The sequence below is a fragment of the Balaenoptera borealis genome, assembly GCF_965194805.1.
Source record: "Balaenoptera borealis genome assembly, chromosome: 11".
In the NCBI taxonomy this organism is placed as follows: Eukaryota; Metazoa; Chordata; class Mammalia; order Artiodactyla; family Balaenopteridae; genus Balaenoptera; species Balaenoptera borealis.
This window is the reverse complement of record NC_138868.1, coordinates 46,311,680-46,328,460: the sequence shown is the minus strand read 5'-3', so window position 1 is coordinate 46,328,460 and position 16,781 is coordinate 46,311,680. Positions and strand designations below refer to the sequence as shown.

Here is a 16,781-nt window from a genome sequence, read left to right as displayed (position 1 = left end):
TGCAATGAGCACCACTTCTGTGATATTCCTGCCCAAATACATAACCTGTATGTATCTAATCATAAGAGAACAGATAATCCCCAATGAGAGGTATTCTACAAAATAACGACCCTATAATCTCCATTAGGGTCAAGGTTATGAAAATCAAAAGATGAAGGAATTGTTTCAGATTGAATAAGTCATGCAGCACATGGCCAAAAATGTATTGAAAGTAAATGAAAACGAAATTCATCGCGATTAAGAATAAGTACGCAAGCAGCAAACTCCTGAATATCGGTACGATTCCTCAGCTGAGCTCAAAAGCCATCCAAGAGCTTGCCTCACCTCTGATGACATGGTCCTGTGACAAATAAATGCAATACATAATTCTGAACTGGATCCTTTTGCCAGTAAAGAGATTAATGGCATAATCAACAAAACTTGAACCAGTCTGAGAACTAGATGGAGTACCATGCCAGTGTTAATTTCCTGATTTTGATGATTGTACTGTGATTATGTAGGGGAATAACCTTGTTTGTAGAAAATACACACTAAAGCATTCTGGGGTGATAAGGGAGGGCATCAGGTCAGCAGCTTCCTCTCAAATGGTTCAGGGAGTAAAGAGTTCTTTGTACCATACTTGCAAGTTTTGTGATTGTTTCAAATTTTTTTAGAAGTGAGGGGGGGGGAAACCCCAATGTCGCTAAAAATGAAATAATGTTAAAAACAAACTGTGATTCTCCATATTGTTAATCTTGGTAATAAGAAAGAGACAGCAGACTATGCAAAATTACTAGGAAATAACAAATAAAATTTTGGAGCCAGAAAATACTTTAAATATAGCCCAAGCCCTTCTTTTGTTAACCTCAATCAGGTCAAGAGTGATGAAGGACTAAAGAATATAAAAGGTCCCCGCTAAAGGAAGTTATTAGGAGAGGAATAGTGAAAGGGGCAGTACACCAATAGTGGGTAGAACAATGGTATTCTGATGCTACAAATGGCTGTAACCATCAGCAAAACACAATCTCAGCATCTCCTCCGAAAAATGAAGGGACTGTCTAGCTGAGATCTAAAATTCCTTGCAAATGTGTGACCAGAATTACCCTGAAATGGACGTGCTTCCCCAGCTCAAGTTATTATTACATTATGTGTAGCTATACAGTAATACAAAAGAATACAAATACAAAAATAAACGTGCATAAACCCTGAATTCTCTTCAGTTGTGGAAATCCCTCAATTAAATTAAAATGCAATGCATTTGCCAGATTGTTGCTTATGAGGAAAATTTTGTGACAAATGAAAAGAATTAAAACACACATTAATGTGAAACAAGATCACCTTCAGCGGTCTGCTAACGGTCCTTACCTAAAAGACAGTGTTCAGGACTTGGGGGGGAGAGGGGGCGGAGCTGGGACGAAGTGAGAGAGTAGCATTAACAAACATACACTACCAAATGTAAAATAGCTAGCTAGTGGGAAGCTGCTGCGTAGCACAGGGAGATCAGCTCGGGGCTTTGTGACCACCTAGAGGGGGTGGGATAGGGAGGGTGGGAGGGAGGCCCAAGAGGGAGGGGATATGGGGATATATGTATACGTATAGCTGATTCACTCTGTTGTATAGCAGAAACTAACACAACACTGTAAAGCAATTATACTCCAATAAAGATGTTAAAAAAAAAAGTGTTCAGACTCATTCTGAAATAACCGTCACATTTGTTCTGAAAGAACGAGGAGCATTTCCTAGAAATGTTTAGAAGTTTAAGGATCCTTTCCCCTTCCTCGGTACCACGCGTCCGCTGGCGCGGTGACTAGACAGGCCCCCACCAGCTCAGGGGTGAGGGAGCACAGGACTCTCAGCACTTCCTTTCGGAGAGGACAGCCCCCTGCGTCACTCGCTACTCACTCAGGATGCTGGGCAGAAGTTTATCCCAGAGAAACTTAGCACAGTTGGCTCCCGCCCTACCAGCCCTGCGGTCCTGGCCCAATCCCGCCGGCACCGGGGCGCTGCCCCTGGTACCCAGCCCCCTCCAGAGCGAGGGTCGCGGCACCAAGACTCGCCCCAGCTGACCCAGCTGGGCCGCCCCGGGCCCGGAGGACACGATCTCCTCCTCCCCCTCCCCTCGTGCCGGCCCCTCACGCCCACCGCGAGGCTCAGCGGGGCCAAGAAGGCCGGACGCCGAGCGCCCGCTCAGCCGGGGCCCAGCCCGGCCCTCCCCGCCTCCAGGCCGCGACGCCCGGCCCCGAGGAGCCCACTGGACGGCAGCCGGGGGGCGGGGGCGGGGAGGCCCGGGGGCGGTGCCCGACCCACACCCTTACCTGGCTTCTCGTGGTCGTAGCCTACTACGATGAAGTAGTCGGCCAGCCGGGCCATGGCCGCCGCCGCCGCGCCGGGGAAGCGGATGCCCGTTGCCGCCTTCGCCGCCGCCGCCCACCCGGTCCGGGAGGGCTCAGCATTTTCCCTGCAGCAGCAGTAGCGGCAGCGGCGGCACTTCAGCCATGTTTGACAACCGAGGCGCGCTCTGCGCCTGCGCCGCGCTTAGCGTCCGCTCCTCCCCCACCCCCACCCGCGCTGGCTCGTTGACCTGACCCCCCCGGCGGAGAGCCCACCCCCACCCTCTTGGCGCCGCCAGGACAGCTGGTTTGGGGAGTGGGCTGCCGGGCGTATTGCCACCACACGCCGCCACCGCAGCCGCTTGGGGTGGTTCACTTTGAGGCCTGGCTGCCCCTCCGCGGCCCACCTCCCACTCCCCTATTTTTCCTAAAGCAGGGTGTCCTTCCTGCCGCCTTCTCCACTCTTTCTTTCTGGGTCTGGGAAGAAGAGACAGGGATGGTTGAGGGGTCCCCTGGAAAGTTTGCTGCTTCCCCTCCCCCCTCCCCCTCCCCTTCCCAAGACGAGATTCTCCCGCCCTCGACTGGAAGCATGGAATTTGCACCGCCAGGGCTTTTGCTGCACGTTTCCTGTTTATGTTGTGCAGATGGGAATTTTAGGAACATGCCACCGAGTAGGCGGAGGAGGAAGAGGGTTTTGCTCAATCCTCAGAGGCGCCCCGTGCTTTAGTGCTGGGTGGGCTGGGGGCGGTTGGCCTGGGCTTCCCCCAGAGCGCCTGGGGAGGCTGGATTCCTCCGAAGAACGCGGCATCCCCGGGATCCTCCTGAACTGCCCGGAACAACAGAATCCGAGGGAGGAGGCTTGTCTCTCCCAAGGGAGCCCTTCTCGCCTAGGGTTTCGCCCCTTGCAGCGGTCCCAGGGCTCTTGCAGCAGGAGCAGGAACTTCCAACTTCCCTGTTCAAACAATGCAATTAAAATGAATTAGTGGATCTCATCATCCAATCTAGGAATTATCTAGGTCGCTTTCTTTTTACTGCACCTCTTATTGATCGTTCCGAATTTGGCAAGTGAGGCATCCAGATGAGCTTGCTTTGTCCTCTGTTAGTATCTCCTGAAGTTTTAGTAGCAGGATATGTTACAAGTGGTAGACTGAAGTTGTGGGAATCTCCATGATTTGCAAATATGATTATCTTCCTGGTTGCTTGTCACTACTCATTATTAATTGAGGATTTAACCCTTCATTTACATATAAGAGCTCTTAGCAAAGTGTCTTAAGTGCTTAACAAGTATGATTAATGAGTGAATGCATACAATTTCCCCCAACTACCAGCAGGAAGCTGCTCAAACTCTGGACTGTGAGTTCAGAGATTTGGTGTCTCAGCTACTGAAAGTTTACTCTCATTGATCATTTCCTCTTTCTGTGTGGTGCTTTTTTCACCCACAGATTGAGAGGGTTGGGCTGCGCTAGAACTGAAACTCCCAGGAAGGAATACTTTAACTCAAGGAGTTCATTTGCAAATTGCACAAGGTCAAACTGAATCAGCCTAGTTGCAGAGGTGGAGGGAAGATAACAGATTGATCTTGAAAACAATTAAACCTAAAATGCTTCAGTCACACCTCAAGTAAGAATCCTCTCTATAAATTCCCTGAGAGCTCATCATCCAACTTGATCACTTTTAGTAAAGCCTAATTTAACTTCCTTGGGAGCTAGCCCATTCCACTGTTTAACAACCCTATTGTTAGAAAGTTCTTCCTTGTTACGTCAGAGTTTTCCTGTAACTTCCCCCAGTTTTGCTCTATGGAAACACCCAGAAAAAATAAAATCTATCTTTGTATGATAGCCTTTCTGACTTTTAAGGCAGCTATCATGTTCCTTCCCCATTTCACTTTTTTTTAAGGTGAAATTTACACATCATAAAATGAACCATTTTAAAGTGTACAATTCAGTGGTATTTAGTACATTCACAATGTAGTGCAACTACCCCGTCTATCTTGTTCCGAAATATTTTCATCACCCAAAAGAAAAGCCTACACCCGTAAAGCAGTCACTCCCATTTTCCCCTCCCCCAGCCTCTGATAACTACAAATTTGCTTTCTGTCTCTATGGATTTACCTAGTATGGATATTTGATATAAATACAATCATACAATATGTGACCTTTTGTGTCTGGGTTCTTTCATTTAGTATAATGTTTTCGAGGTTCATCCATGTTGTAGCATGTATCAGTACTTCATTCTTTTTCATCGCTGAACAATATTCCATTGTATGTATTATACCACATGAAGTCAAATTTATCTATTTTTTCTTTTGTTTCCTGTGCTTTGGTGTCATATTGCCTGGCTTCCATTGCAATCCATTGCCAAATCCAAGATCACTACTTGGAAGGGAAGATTTACTCCTATGTTTTCCTCTAAGAGTTTCATAGTTTACTCTTGTTTTAGGCCATTGACCCATTTTGAGTTGATTTTTATATATGACATGAGGTAGGATGTCCCATTTTACTTTTAAAATGTGTTTTTATTTCATTCACAAGTGTTGGTTTAAATTTTTTGTGTTTTTTTTTAATCAAAGCTTAGCTGTTTTCAAGCCTCGAATCAAGTGCTGTTTGCATTTAGACGTGTTTCACCTGTTAGGTCATAGGTAGGCTGCCAGACTATTTGCAAATGGATGTTTTGTAGTATAGGGATTTTGACATACCCCAGGTATATGTATATAAAGGCATCATGTATTTGAATACACATGTGAACATACTTAGCATGCACTGGAACTGTGCTTTGCTTCTCAGCCAACAGCTGCCAGTCTGCTGAAACTGATAAGCCCTGACAAGGCAGCCTGATTACTGAGGTTGGCTGAAGGCCAGACCATCCCCTGAGATAACCACCATCACCTCTCACCAAAGAGTGAGGGGTAAAGCAAACTCAGATTTGTTTTACTGAAGGGTGGCAGGGAGAGAGGAAGACTATGCAACACAATGATGGTGTGTACATAGCAGATGCCTTTCCTTTATGCCTTAGAAGTCAAAAAGGAGCTGATTACTAGTAAGCAAGAATTATCAACCTGCTGCTCCTACATTTGGCTGTCGTGGAGTAAGTGGTTGATCTGTACAGTCATTTCAAGTGCTTCCTGTGGTTAGCCACTACAGTTCAAAGAGGCAATATGAGAGTTCGACTTGACCAAACATCTGCAGGCAGGGCTGGGGCCTCTTCAAACAGTCTCTACCAACAAGTAACAAAGGAGACTAAGCAGTTGTGGTAGAAAATTCCCTGATCCATTGCCACATCTCCATCCACTCGGTTGCCCAAGTAAGAAACTGAATGATTGCTACCCTTGACACCTGCCTCTCTCTCAGCCCCACACTCCTCACTCAGTCCTATTGATCCTACTTCCCAAATGTGTAAGCTTCTCTCCCCGCTTCACTGCCACCCCACTAGTCTGAGCCACTATCACCTTCCACCTTGACTATTGCAAGAGCTTCCTAACTGGTTTCCCTGCTTCACTGGTGATCCCAGACTTTCCCTGTAGGTAAAACTTCAGGACAGTAAGTGGATTATGAACCCTGTCTTCAAATTAAATCTGTATAGGAAACACACTGTTTCTACCTTAGGTGTCTGTTTAGGGTGCGGGAAGGAGGCTTCAGAGATGGCTAATAGAAATTGTCCTACAGATGCTTTCACATGTGTGATTATATGAATAATTGAATCCTGACACTCACGTAAAGTATCCCTGACATTAGCAGTATAAATAGGTGCTGTGAGAGGTTGCAGACTGTTTTTACTTAGATTGCATGTCTATCTGGTGAGTGGGACTGGCTATGTAATGTGCAGAGGCCAAAGCAAAATGAAAATAAAGGATCCTCTCTGTTCAAAAATTATTAAGAATTTCAAAAGAGCAACAAGCAGAGCATTAAACAAAGTGTGCGGTCCTGTGTGACTGAACAGGGTGCACGTCCATGAAGCCAGCTCTGTTGGTGAAGTTTAGAGTGGAGTGTGTGTGTGTGTGTGTGTGTGTGTGTGTGTGTGTGTGTGTGGTGGATTAATTGAGATTATGATGGGACTAGGCCCTCTCCAATCTCTCCAGGGCAGCGGTCCCCAACCTTTTTGGCACCAGGGATCGGCTTTGTGGAAGAGAATTTTTCCACGGACGAGGGTGGGGGGATGGTTTTGGGATGATTCAAGCGCATTATATTTATTGTGCACTTTATTTCTAGTATTATTATTACACTGTAATATATAAGGAAATAATTATACAACTCACGATAATGCTGACAGGAGGTGGAGCTCAGGCAGTAAAGCAAGAGATGGGGAGTGGCTGTAAATACAGATGAAGGTTCGCTCGCTTGCCTGCTGCTCACCTCCTACTGTGTGGCCCGGTTCCTAACAGGCCACAGACAGGTACTGGTCCGTGGCCCGGGGGTTGGGGACCCCTGCTCCAGGGCACCACCACTGCACTGCTCCCCTTCTTGCTCCTCCCTAATCCAGTCATCACATTCAATGGCCACAATGATCTTTTAAATAAATGTGTATCAGATCATGTCTCTCCCGTCTTCAAACCTGTCAAGCTTCCCAAATCGCTATGAATAAAGTGCAAAATCTTCATCATATCTCAAAGGGTCCTATTTACTCTAACCTTGATGACCTCCTTAATCTCATCTCATGCCTTTCTTCTCCCTTACTCAATACATTTCAACCACACTGGCCTCCTTTTTTCTTCCCTAGTGTACCAAGCTCTTTCTCATCTCTAAGCATTTGCCCATGCTCTTCCTTATATTTGGAACATTAGGTCCCCCTAATCTTGCTTTTCCTTCAGAACACTTACCACAGTTTGTAATCATATATTTATTCCTATGAGGATTTGTTTATGTTTGGTTACCCTACCATGCTGTGAGCTCATTGAAGGCAAGAATGATGCTTGCATTGTTGATTATTGTATGCCCAGCATTTAGCACAGAGTTAGGCATATAACACATGCTCGGTAAATGTTTGTTGAAGGAATGAATGAACATTCAACTCATGTAGGCCCATAGATTAGAATTGCCTCATTCCGACAGTTCTAATCTGCTAGTACAGTATCCCCACGTGGAGGCAGGTAGCGTGATGGTTGCTCTCGTTAACACCATTCTCATTTGCTAGGGATGACCCCAAATGATCAAATCATCTCTTTTATACTCCATTTATTAATGCCATTCATTGTGCCATCAGTAGTAAATTTCTCTTGAAGTCATTTCACCTCATTCTGTTATAGCTGTTAGTATAAGAAGCTTCTATACGTTAACCATCTTCTCTGTGTTCTCTTTCATCTGTCCTATAGCAACTTATATTCTTTAAGCTTCAGGGAGATTTGTCTTCTTTATCACATACAAGGACTGATTATTTCTGTCCATATGTTTTGTGCAAGAGCACAGAAATGAGGCAGCAAAAGCATTACTTTTCTTTGTGCTGATGCTCTGGAAAATTCTATGCCCTAGAAAGAGAGAGGTTAACTGCCCTCCCTGCCTCTACCACTCCAAGACAGAAATTAATGCTATAGAAAGTGTTTTTTATTCTGTGTCAGCATTCTTTACTTGGTCAATCTCCTGAAATCATATGCTTATTTTATACTTAAATTGGTTTATGTACATGTGCATTTTTCTGGAAAGGATCTATGTCTTATTAGCTTCTTAGAGAAGTCAGAGATTCCAAAAAAAAAAAAAAAAAAAGAAGTGCCCTGAGCTTTGTATCCTGCTTTACTTTTTCCTGTGACTAAATCTAAGTAGCTGATTGGCTCCTTTCTCTAAACCACTTGGTGTTATGACTCCCGGATGCTTCTTGAAACTTGTTTTCAAATGGACTTGGTAAACAAGCCCTCAGCTTAGCCGAGGCATTTTGAACCATATGAACAATAAATGCATTGTAAAATTTCCTGTTTGAAAAAAGAGGCATCAGAGATAATTATGCAATGCACTTAGCTACTCAAGTTTAGTTATTCTTATTAATATTATTTATTGTTTCTCACTTCTTTTCTTCATGACCTGAGTGTGGTCACACTGGCTTGAGGGATTGTGTCCATAGTGTTAGTTGAGAAACCACCATCAAAAAATTTTTAAAACTCCGAACATTACTAAGAATAAGGCTTGGATTTAGGGCCTAAAAATAATTCAATTGGAATGTGAAGAAGTTGAGACACCATTATACAACAAGGCTTCAGCATATTTGTATGTCTGTATATATGATGTCAGAATATGCACAATTATTACAGTGCTTTGGGGGTTTATTTTTTGAAAGTTCTTGGGCACAAAAGAAGTGGATCTTCATTAACCAAAATTTCTTTTCTTCTGCTTCTTTCACTTGTCTTGCCAGTGAGATTTTAAAGATGTTTCTTCCTTCACTTCCTTCCTTCCTTCCTTGTACTCTGTGTGAATCTACAATCACTGCAACTTGAATGGATGACACTCCACGTTTACAAATCGCCAGAAGCAGAAGTCCCTAAGTTGTTTCCTTCTATATCCGACGTTTAACCGTGAATGCATTCTAGTGATTTTTTCCCCCTTTGTTAAAGTAAACGAACCCCAGGTTCCAAGGGAAAAAATAGATGCCAACATTTGGAAAACTTTATATCTTTTTTTCGACTTATACTCCACGACATTTTGGGGAACCTTCCGGCCCTTGTCGCCGACCCAAGCAAACACACACACACACACTTTCGAAGATACGGGTGTTCTAGCAAAACCCCGAGCTGCCAACACAGGACTTAAAGAATTGACGGAGTTCTCAAGCGTCAGACCTCTAAGTGCCAGAGCTATAAGGCACACCTGGGCTGATATCATTGTGCCAAGGATCTCAGGTGGGAATTCCTGGCACCGCCGCTATGCTGCTGGCGTAGGCACTGGAGCCCGGCGGAGTCTCCAATTCTGGGTTGGGTTTGCTTTTTGAAGCCTCCAGCAGCTCAAAGCGAAGTCTGCACCAAGAGCTCCGTCCCCGGTCCCTTCCCCCATCCCCTCCACCCTCGCTCTCTCCTGGAACCAGGGATCTCCTAAAGGACACAGCGAGGAGGCCACGAGGTACAGCTGAAGAGTCCTCTGTAGACCAAACCCCCCAGGGCTGGTGGGAACTGGAAGGAACGAGTCCAGACCACGGGACCTTCCCTGGCTGTGGGCCGGCGCCCAGCTGTCCTTGACCTCCCCGGCAGCCAGAGGCGCGCGCCGGGGAAATGAAAGTAAAAACCTGTCTTGGCGCGGACCCAGCTGGAAGCTGGCGACGAGTAGGTGGCATCCTCAGACAAGACTGACAGACAGCCGGTCCTGGACAGGGTCGCTGCGAAGAGCGTGACTCGTAGGGGACGAACTGAAAGGAAGCATTGAGAAATGGGAGACGAGCGAGCAAAACAGAATAGTTCGGCTGGGGAGGCTCCTGGAAACAGAGCAGGCGCTCAGTAATACCTGCTGTCTGCGGTGCGGACAGACTAGCCGCCAGACGCGGTTTACTGCGGCAACTGCCCTGAAGCCAGACAGGCGGCCCGAACCCAGCCAGTGCGCTGCGCTGTACTCCTCCGACCCTCGGCGTCCCCAGCCCAACCCCGAGCCCGAGCCAGGAATCTGTCCCCCACCCTCAGCTGGAACTCAGGTCCGCTCAGGTGACTCCCTCGGAGAAGAGTCCTCAGAATAAATAACTTCGGAGCGGCCATTCCTTCCCAGGTGCAATGTCCACCGGTCAGTCCTGGGAGTGAAAAGGCGGCTGAGCCAGCAGTGCGCGGCCCAGGGCAGGCAAGGTCCTGTGCACTGGGTCTCAGAACCAGTGTGGCAGATCAGGTAGGAAGCTTAGAGATCCGCTGGGGCAAGTTATAGATGGGGAAACCAGAGAGTGGGGTGCGTAACTTGCCCAGGTTCACAAAGAATTGCCGTAGGGTGAGAGTAGAAGCTGCTCCACAGAGTTCCAGGGGTCCCGCGCCCTCCGCCTCTCAGTCTAGGCCCTCGGCTTCAGGACCTGCATCCAGGGAAGTGGGTGATAGGACACCAGAGGCCCTCCTGCAAGAAGTAGGGAGCCCTGCGGGGCTAAGTTCCCTCCCTAGTTTGGCCTCCAGAAGTTAAGTAAGAAAGTGAAGTCAAGAAGCGGTGATGGAAGAGCATAAACGGGTGACAAACGTGCTTGGGGGTGATTCATCATGAAAAGGCATAAATCCTTGGGCGGGGGCTAGGACTCTCCTCTCTCCCTCGACAAGATGATGGCCCTAGCCTAGAAAAATCCACGCGGCGCCCTAGTCCAGTCGGCCGTGTATGCTTGCGGGGCCGAGCTAGGACACTACTGTTTACCACCTTTGGTGTGACTTTGGGCAAATGCTTATTTATCCCTCTGAACTTTAGTTTTCTCATTTCACCAGGTAGAAAGTTGATGTTACCCTCCTTGTCTAACTCAAGGGTAGGTGTGAGGATCAAAGGAGATCAGGATGTGGCCATGCTTTGTAAACTGTAAAGGGATTAACATACGTGAAGCATTAGTGTGCTCCCTGGCAGTATCCTCACGTTTACAAGGGGTGAATGAAGGCTCCGAGGGCAGCCAGGCAAACTCTCAGGTTGTAACCTTACAAGGCATGATTGGATTAAAAGGGGGAAAAATGAAACTGTATTCTTCGTCCTAATTTTGGTTATTCCTTTATTTCCAAATAGGCATGCAAATTCTGAAACGTCAGGTAAGTCCCCGCCTCTAAATCCCAATTCTCAAATCAGCCTTTCCGAGCCTTGCCCCTATTGTGAAATCTTACTAGCCCATCCTCAGAACCCCGGAGTCTCGGCTAGCCCCCCTTCTCTCAGCTGTGCTCTGTGCCCTGCCCCTGAGGCTCCGCTGAAGTCTGGGGTCGCGGCCAGGTCAGGCGCCGAGCCGGCACGGGGCGCGGTCCACTCGAGGCCACAGCTCCCGAGGTCCGGAGTTCGGGTCATCCGCGTGATACCCCGCGCTGGCTCTTGCAGTTCTGTGCCAGAAGACGTTACACTCTGGGCTGCATAAGTCCTAGGTAAGGACCCCCAAGAGGTTGTACCGGCTCTGCTTCGTCCCGGCTTAAGGTCTGAACTCTGTGCCCAGTGAGTCAGGGCTGAGGCAGTTCCTGCACCAATCTCCTGGAGCTCATCTCTGAGCCCTCTAGGCATGAGGGACCCCCCACCTCACCTCCAAACCCCACACCCGCAGGCAAGCAATGCGCGCGCCCGATTGCAGAGCGCGCGCCCAAGGGAGGAAAGGGAGGGCGCGAGGGCAGCCTAGGCCCCGCCCCCTGCGCTCTTATAAAGCGGAGGACCGAGAGCCGGCCACTCAGTGGTTTCTTGGTGACACTAGGCGGAACGGGTCGAACCTTGCCACCTCTGGTTTCCCACCGCAGCTTGGACGTCGGGGATTTGCCACTGCCAGAGCGACGTCTCAGACTTAATCCTCCAAAGATCTCGGCAGATCACCCCCTCAAGCAGGTAAGCACCGCGGGCCGGGCCGGTTAAAGGTGGGGAGGCTTGCCCAGGCCGGAGACTAGGAGCGCTGGGTGAGGGGTACAATCCACTTTGGAGGGTCCTCTGCTGGGTGCGTCCCACATCCCGGGCCCAGCTCGTGGACACAGCTGGAACTACAGAGACCCAGTCCCCTCTGCTCCATCAGCCAATCCGAGAAGTTGAGCGGGGAACCTCTGGGAGCCTGGCGCGGGGCAGCGGCCTCCCCTGCGGGGCCTGTCACCCCCCTGGCGGGTGCAAATGCCGCTGGCGCCTCTCTGCGCCCCGGGGAGATAAGCGTCTGAGTCAGGCAGAGCGCGGGTTGAGCCTGCCCACTCCGGGGCCCCCCGCCCGCCTCCGTGCCCCGCCCGGCGGTGAGGCAGACCCGGGAGCTCACGCTCGGCTCCTCTTTCTCCTTCCCCAGGGTCTACGCATCGACGCCGGGATGAAGCTGGTTCCCGTCGCCCTAATGTATCTGGGCTCGCTCGCCTTCCTAGGCGCGGACACCGCACGGCTCGACGTGGCGGCAGAGTTCCGAAAGAAGTGAGTCGCAGGCAGCGCCTGCCCCAGTTGTGGTACCTGCAAGACAAGGGAAACTAACCATTGGTCCCCGAGGGGTTAGAAGTGAACAGGAGCAGGGATGGGCCAAGACCTCGCCTGGACGATTGCGAATCGAGTCTATTTGTGTTGTTTAGATGGAATAAGTGGGCTCTAAGTCGTGGAAAAAGAGAACTTCGCGAGTCCAGCAGCTACCCCACCGGGCTCGCCGACGTGAAGGCAGGGCCTGCCCAGACTCTCGTTCGGCCGCAGGATGTGAAGGGCGCCTCTCGCAGCCCCCAGGCAAGGTAACTATGCGGGGCGCCGTCGCGGGGTGGGCAAGGGGAGCCCTCCTCCATTGCCCTGGCCCTGGGGATCATCGGGGCTGTATGGCAGTTCAGATGGAGGTAGCAGTTAGCAGCTCCCTCTGGTCTTAGAATGGCTCCCTTCCCGCTGGCTGGGGCCAAAGACCTGCTTGATGGGGGTCTCATGTAGCCTTCCTTCCCTTCTCCAGCAGTCCGGACGCCGCCCGCATCCGAGTCAAGCGCTACCGCCAGAGTATGAACAACTTCCAGAGCCTGCGGAGCTTTGGCTGTCGCTTCGGGACGTGCACGGTGCAGAAGCTGGCGCACCAGATCTACCAGTTCACGGACAAGGACAAGGACGGCGTCGCCCCCAGGAGCAAGATCAGCCCCCAGGGCTACGGCCGCCGGCGCCGACGCTCCCTGCCCGAGGCCGGCCTGGGACGGACTCTGTCTTCCCAGGAGCCACAGGCGCGCGGGGCCCCGGCCTCCCGGGCTCATCAAGTGTTCGCCACCCTCCTTAGGATTTAGGCGCCTGTGGCAGCAGCGAACACTCGCACATGCATCCCGCCGGCGCCTCCCGGGGCGGAGGACTTCCCCTAGCCGAGCCTCTCAGCCTATGGGACCCGAGCTGAGACAGCCCTGAGAGACCGAGAGTCCGGGAGGCACCGTCCGGCGGCGAGCCCTGGCTTTGCAGGACCCCGTCCACCTCGGAGGCAGTGTTCTCTTCACCCTAATTCGGCCCGGGTGCCCCGGGTGGGGAGGGGGATGCAGAGGAATCCAAAGGAGTGTCCTCTGCCAGGCTCACGGAGAGGAGAAACTGCGAATGCTGAGACCCCCCAGGGGCAGGGGTCTGAGCCACTGCCGTGCCCGCCCACAAACTGATTTCTGACGGGGTGTCACCCCACCGGGGCGCAAGCCTCACTATTACTTGAACTTTCCAAAACCTAGAGAGGAAAAGTGCAATGTGTGTTGTATATACAGAGGTAATTATCAATATTTAAGTTTGTTGTGTCAAGATTTTTTTGTAACTTCAAATATAGAGATATTTTTGTACGTTATATATTGTATTAAGGGCATTTTAAAGCAATTGTATTGTTCCCTTCCCCTCTATTTTAATACGTGAATGTCTCAGAGAGGTGTAACGTTGTGTGCTGCGTGGAATGTGAGCGTGTGTGCGTGAAAGACTGGTTGCCTCTTGTGGAAGAAGAAAACACCATGTCTGTATAATCTATTTACATAAAATGGGTGATATGCGAAGTAGCAAACCAATAAACTGTCTCAATGCTGATTCATTTTCGGGTCACGAGTCTTGGGAGGAAGGGTGTCCCCAGTCTTGGTCCGCCCGGGAGCCTTGGGGTCCAGCCGCCTGGCGTGGGAAGGTAGCACGGCTGCGCTGGCGCGTGCTGGCTGCTCTCCGCGCTGGCCGAGCTGTCGGAGTAACGCTCTCCGGTGGGACGTGCGGAGAGCGTGTCTTGCGTGCGGGTCCGGGCTTCGAGGAGATGCTCCAGGTCGCAGCCTCGTGTGGCGGCCGGGCCGGCTGGGGTAGGGTGAACCCTTAGTGGGGAGGCGAGCCTGGAATCTCCCGATTACGCAACAGAGTCCCAGATTTTATGGAGTTGCTCACGGAACCCTGCGCAAAAGCGCACCTCGGAGAGTTGGGGTGGTCTCCGAGGTCTTCCAGCTGAGGAGTGTCCCCCTGCTGCAGCGGGGCTAAAGTTAGAAGCGACTTCAGCAAAAAGTGCGAGCTCCTCCGGGAAATCCGCAGCCGGGCCAGCGACCCCAGTCCTCTCCCGGCCCGGTGCCCCAGAGAGTGTGCTGGCTCATAAGCGATACTGCGGCGCCCCCAGCCGGCCGCCTCCGACGTGCCAGAGAGCTGTCAGGCAGTACGTGCGGTTTAATAAGTCCTCCTACGTGGGAGTCAGCACACAGCCTTAATGAAAGAGGAAAGAAAAAAACAGTTTGCAGATGCCAACCAGGGCCGGCCCCCCCTAGACCTGCACGGCAGCTCCCTGTTCTGGGACCGTGACTCAGCGCCCACACGGGGCGCAGCGTGCAGCTGCTGACGGGAGGCGGGCTGGACGGACGTGCCGCCGGAACCGTGCGCCTGCGACGTCCTGAGACCTTCATTGTTCCGCCTCCCCTTGCCGCTCTCCTCTTCCTTCCCCCCTCCCAAGCCTTTTTCATTTTTTTCTCCACTTCTCTCCAGTCTTCCTTTCTCTCCCTTCTTTCTTCCTTCCTCCCCTTTGCTTAAATTTATACCTTATCATCTTAGACCGTTGACCCCGGTTCTGGTGATAGAAGCCAGACACTAAGCCCCAGTGAGTGACTAGAAGGGCAGGGGACGTGGAAACAGTTAGGACAGAAGAAGAGGATAAGGGAAGGCACCCTGTTATTGATGTCTCTACCCTATTTGTCTCAACCAATATCCTGAAGACCCAGGATGGAGTTCTACTGCTTGTCCTTTCCAGAAAGACTCCCTGGCCTTTACATTTCAAAGCATAACTGAAATGTTGGTGCTTCTAGGTGATCTTAGAAACCTTCCTGGTGAAGAAAATCTGAGGGTGAGTTTGGATAATGGAAATGTTTCCAGGGCAGCCTACCTTCTCCTGGGACTTTTGGATCAATTGCATTCCACAAGGTCCCTTCTGAGGGCCTAGAATATTTCCTTTCAGAAAAAGCCTCCATGACACTGAAAGGGGTCATAGGTCTGGGGTCCAGAGACAACCTGCTCCTGAAGCAGTTTCAGTTTCAAAGAAAGTAGATCCTAGTACATGGAATTTCCTTAAGACTGTCTGAGGCCTCAGTTTTGAGCACCTGGCTGTTAACAGTGTCAATCTTCATACAGTTCATTGTCCTATTTGATCTTAACAATTTAGTGAGGTTCATCAGAATTCAAGGGGTTACAAAAGTAGCAAAAGACCATGCTTTCCTTAAGGTCCTTCTAGTAAATATTCACTTAGAGGGAGCTCTGTGCCAGGCACTGCACAAGGTACAGGGGATGTAAGAATGAGTGACTAAAAAATCCAGTTTTGGAATTCCCATGCCCGTGAGTGGTTCTGGGTGGTCTGAAGGGGCTACAAAAACCGGAGAGCTGCAAACACTTCAGCCTTGCAGACAGTGGCTTGGGATTAAATACTCACCCTTTTCCTTGAGCCAAGGTTTGTCCAATAGCCACAGAGCCCTTCAGCCAAACCTCACCCTGGCAGAGTTTCAGCCAGCAGACAAAGCTGCCAAAGGCAGGTTGGGCACTAGCTTAGGGCTGTTCTGAGCAGGGAACAGGCATGTGCCTTCTGCCCAGGGAGTCTTATGACTCCCTTCAGGGAATCTAAGGCAAGTGAAGGAGATGGTTCAGCTCTGAGATGAAGAGGCAGCTGCTCAGCTGGAGTCCTTCCCAACTAAAAAATCTGTGATTGGAGACATGTCTGAAGACAGAGGAGACCCTCCTAACACCAGTTTGGTACAAGTTCAGAATTGACTGAAGGTCACCATCAAACCCTGAGGACCTTCTCTGTGAGCCATTCAACCTTCCTTCTGGTTTCTTTTTCATAAGGTGTCAAAGCCTGTCAGGATAAGGTCTCTTGATGCCAAGAACACATCATTTATCAACAGTGGTGAGTCATTTGTGGCTGATCCGACCTGTCGACGGCTGAGGAGTAGTCGCAGCTTTTATCTTTAGCTACTGTTGCTGGCTGTGGGAATGGTACCATCCATTTGTAATCAAACACAATGTACCAAGCAATTTCTTGAAAAGCCCACACCTTGGCTGAACAGCTAAGGGTGGAAAGGAGTGATGGGGAGGAATGGAAATGGCTTCTTTTTCTTAGCACCTTCTTTGTATTAGACATTCTCCTAGCCACTTTATATACCTTATCTCATTTAATTCTTACAGCAACCTTGTGGAGTAGGTGTTATTATCTCTGTTCTGTCTGTGGATAAAGAAATTGAACCTCAGAGACATAAAGTAACTTAGCCAAGGTCACACAGTGAGTAATCAGGACTGGAGTCTGGATTTGCACTCAAGTGCCATAGGCTATTTTGATGCTATGAAGACACAGAGAGTAAGGTGGAATAATTTTAACATTTGGATTCTCAAGCCAGATGTCCCCAGATGTCCTCTAACATGAGGATGGCTTGGGTAGGTGACTTACACCTGTGGTTCTGAAGGATTTACATGAGATTGGTAGGACTGGAAA

General features: G+C 49.9%; 2 protein-coding genes and 1 pseudogene across 23 annotated transcripts in view; 2 read left to right on the top strand and 1 right to left on the bottom strand.

Moving 5' to 3' along the window:
• SBF2 (SET binding factor 2) overlaps nt 1–2,530 on the bottom strand; it is a 468,341-nt gene extending 465,811 nt beyond the window's left edge. For 5 of the 20 annotated variants that reach the window (XR_014231385.1, XM_082341361.1, XM_082341350.1 and 2 more), the window contains exon 1: nt 2,295–2,520. Coding sequence is in view for 17 of the 20 variants with exons in the window: in XM_082341361.1 (XP_082197487.1) it covers nt 2,295–2,349 (55 nt within the window). In the remaining 3 variants the exon portion in view is untranslated. Of the gene's footprint in view, nt 1–2,294 lie in introns of all 20 variants that reach the window. The other 15 variants (XR_014231384.1, XM_082341354.1, XM_082341355.1 and 12 more) reach the window with 6 other exon arrangements.
• LOC309605602 (large ribosomal subunit protein eL42 pseudogene) overlaps nt 1–16,781 on the top strand; it is a 621,562-nt pseudogene that overhangs the window by 172,909 nt on the left and 431,872 nt on the right. The window lies entirely within an intron of this gene.
• On the top strand, nt 11,437–13,880 carry ADM (adrenomedullin). Of its 2 annotated transcripts, none has more exons than XM_082341679.1 (4): nt 11,437–11,734; nt 12,171–12,289; nt 12,442–12,591; nt 12,801–13,880. In XM_082341679.1, the coding sequence occupies exons 2-4, from the start codon at nt 12,192–12,194 to the stop codon at nt 13,114–13,116; spliced, it is 564 nt and encodes a 187-aa protein (XP_082197805.1). In that variant the 5' UTR covers nt 11,437–11,734; nt 12,171–12,191; the 3' UTR covers nt 13,117–13,880. The 2 variants fall into 2 exon arrangements, with proteins under 2 accessions (XP_082197805.1, XP_082197804.1); XM_082341678.1 differs by having other exon boundaries at nt 11,503–11,734; nt 12,798–13,880.

What these genes read in the sequence shown, in the direction of transcription:
- ADM (XM_082341678.1), top strand. Translation starts at nt 12,192, where the DNA reads ATGAAGCTGGTTCCCGTCGCCCTAATGTATCTGGGCTCGCTCGCCTTC. An exon ending in GCGGCAGAGTTCCGAAAGAA is followed by an intron (nt 12,290 to 12,441) that starts GTGAGTCGCAGG and finishes TGTGTTGTTTAG; the next exon opens with ATGGAATAAGTGGGCTCTAA. An exon ending in TCTCGCAGCCCCCAGGCAAG is followed by an intron (nt 12,592 to 12,797) that starts GTAACTATGCGG and finishes TCCCTTCTCCAG; the next exon opens with CAGTCCGGACGCCGCCCGCA.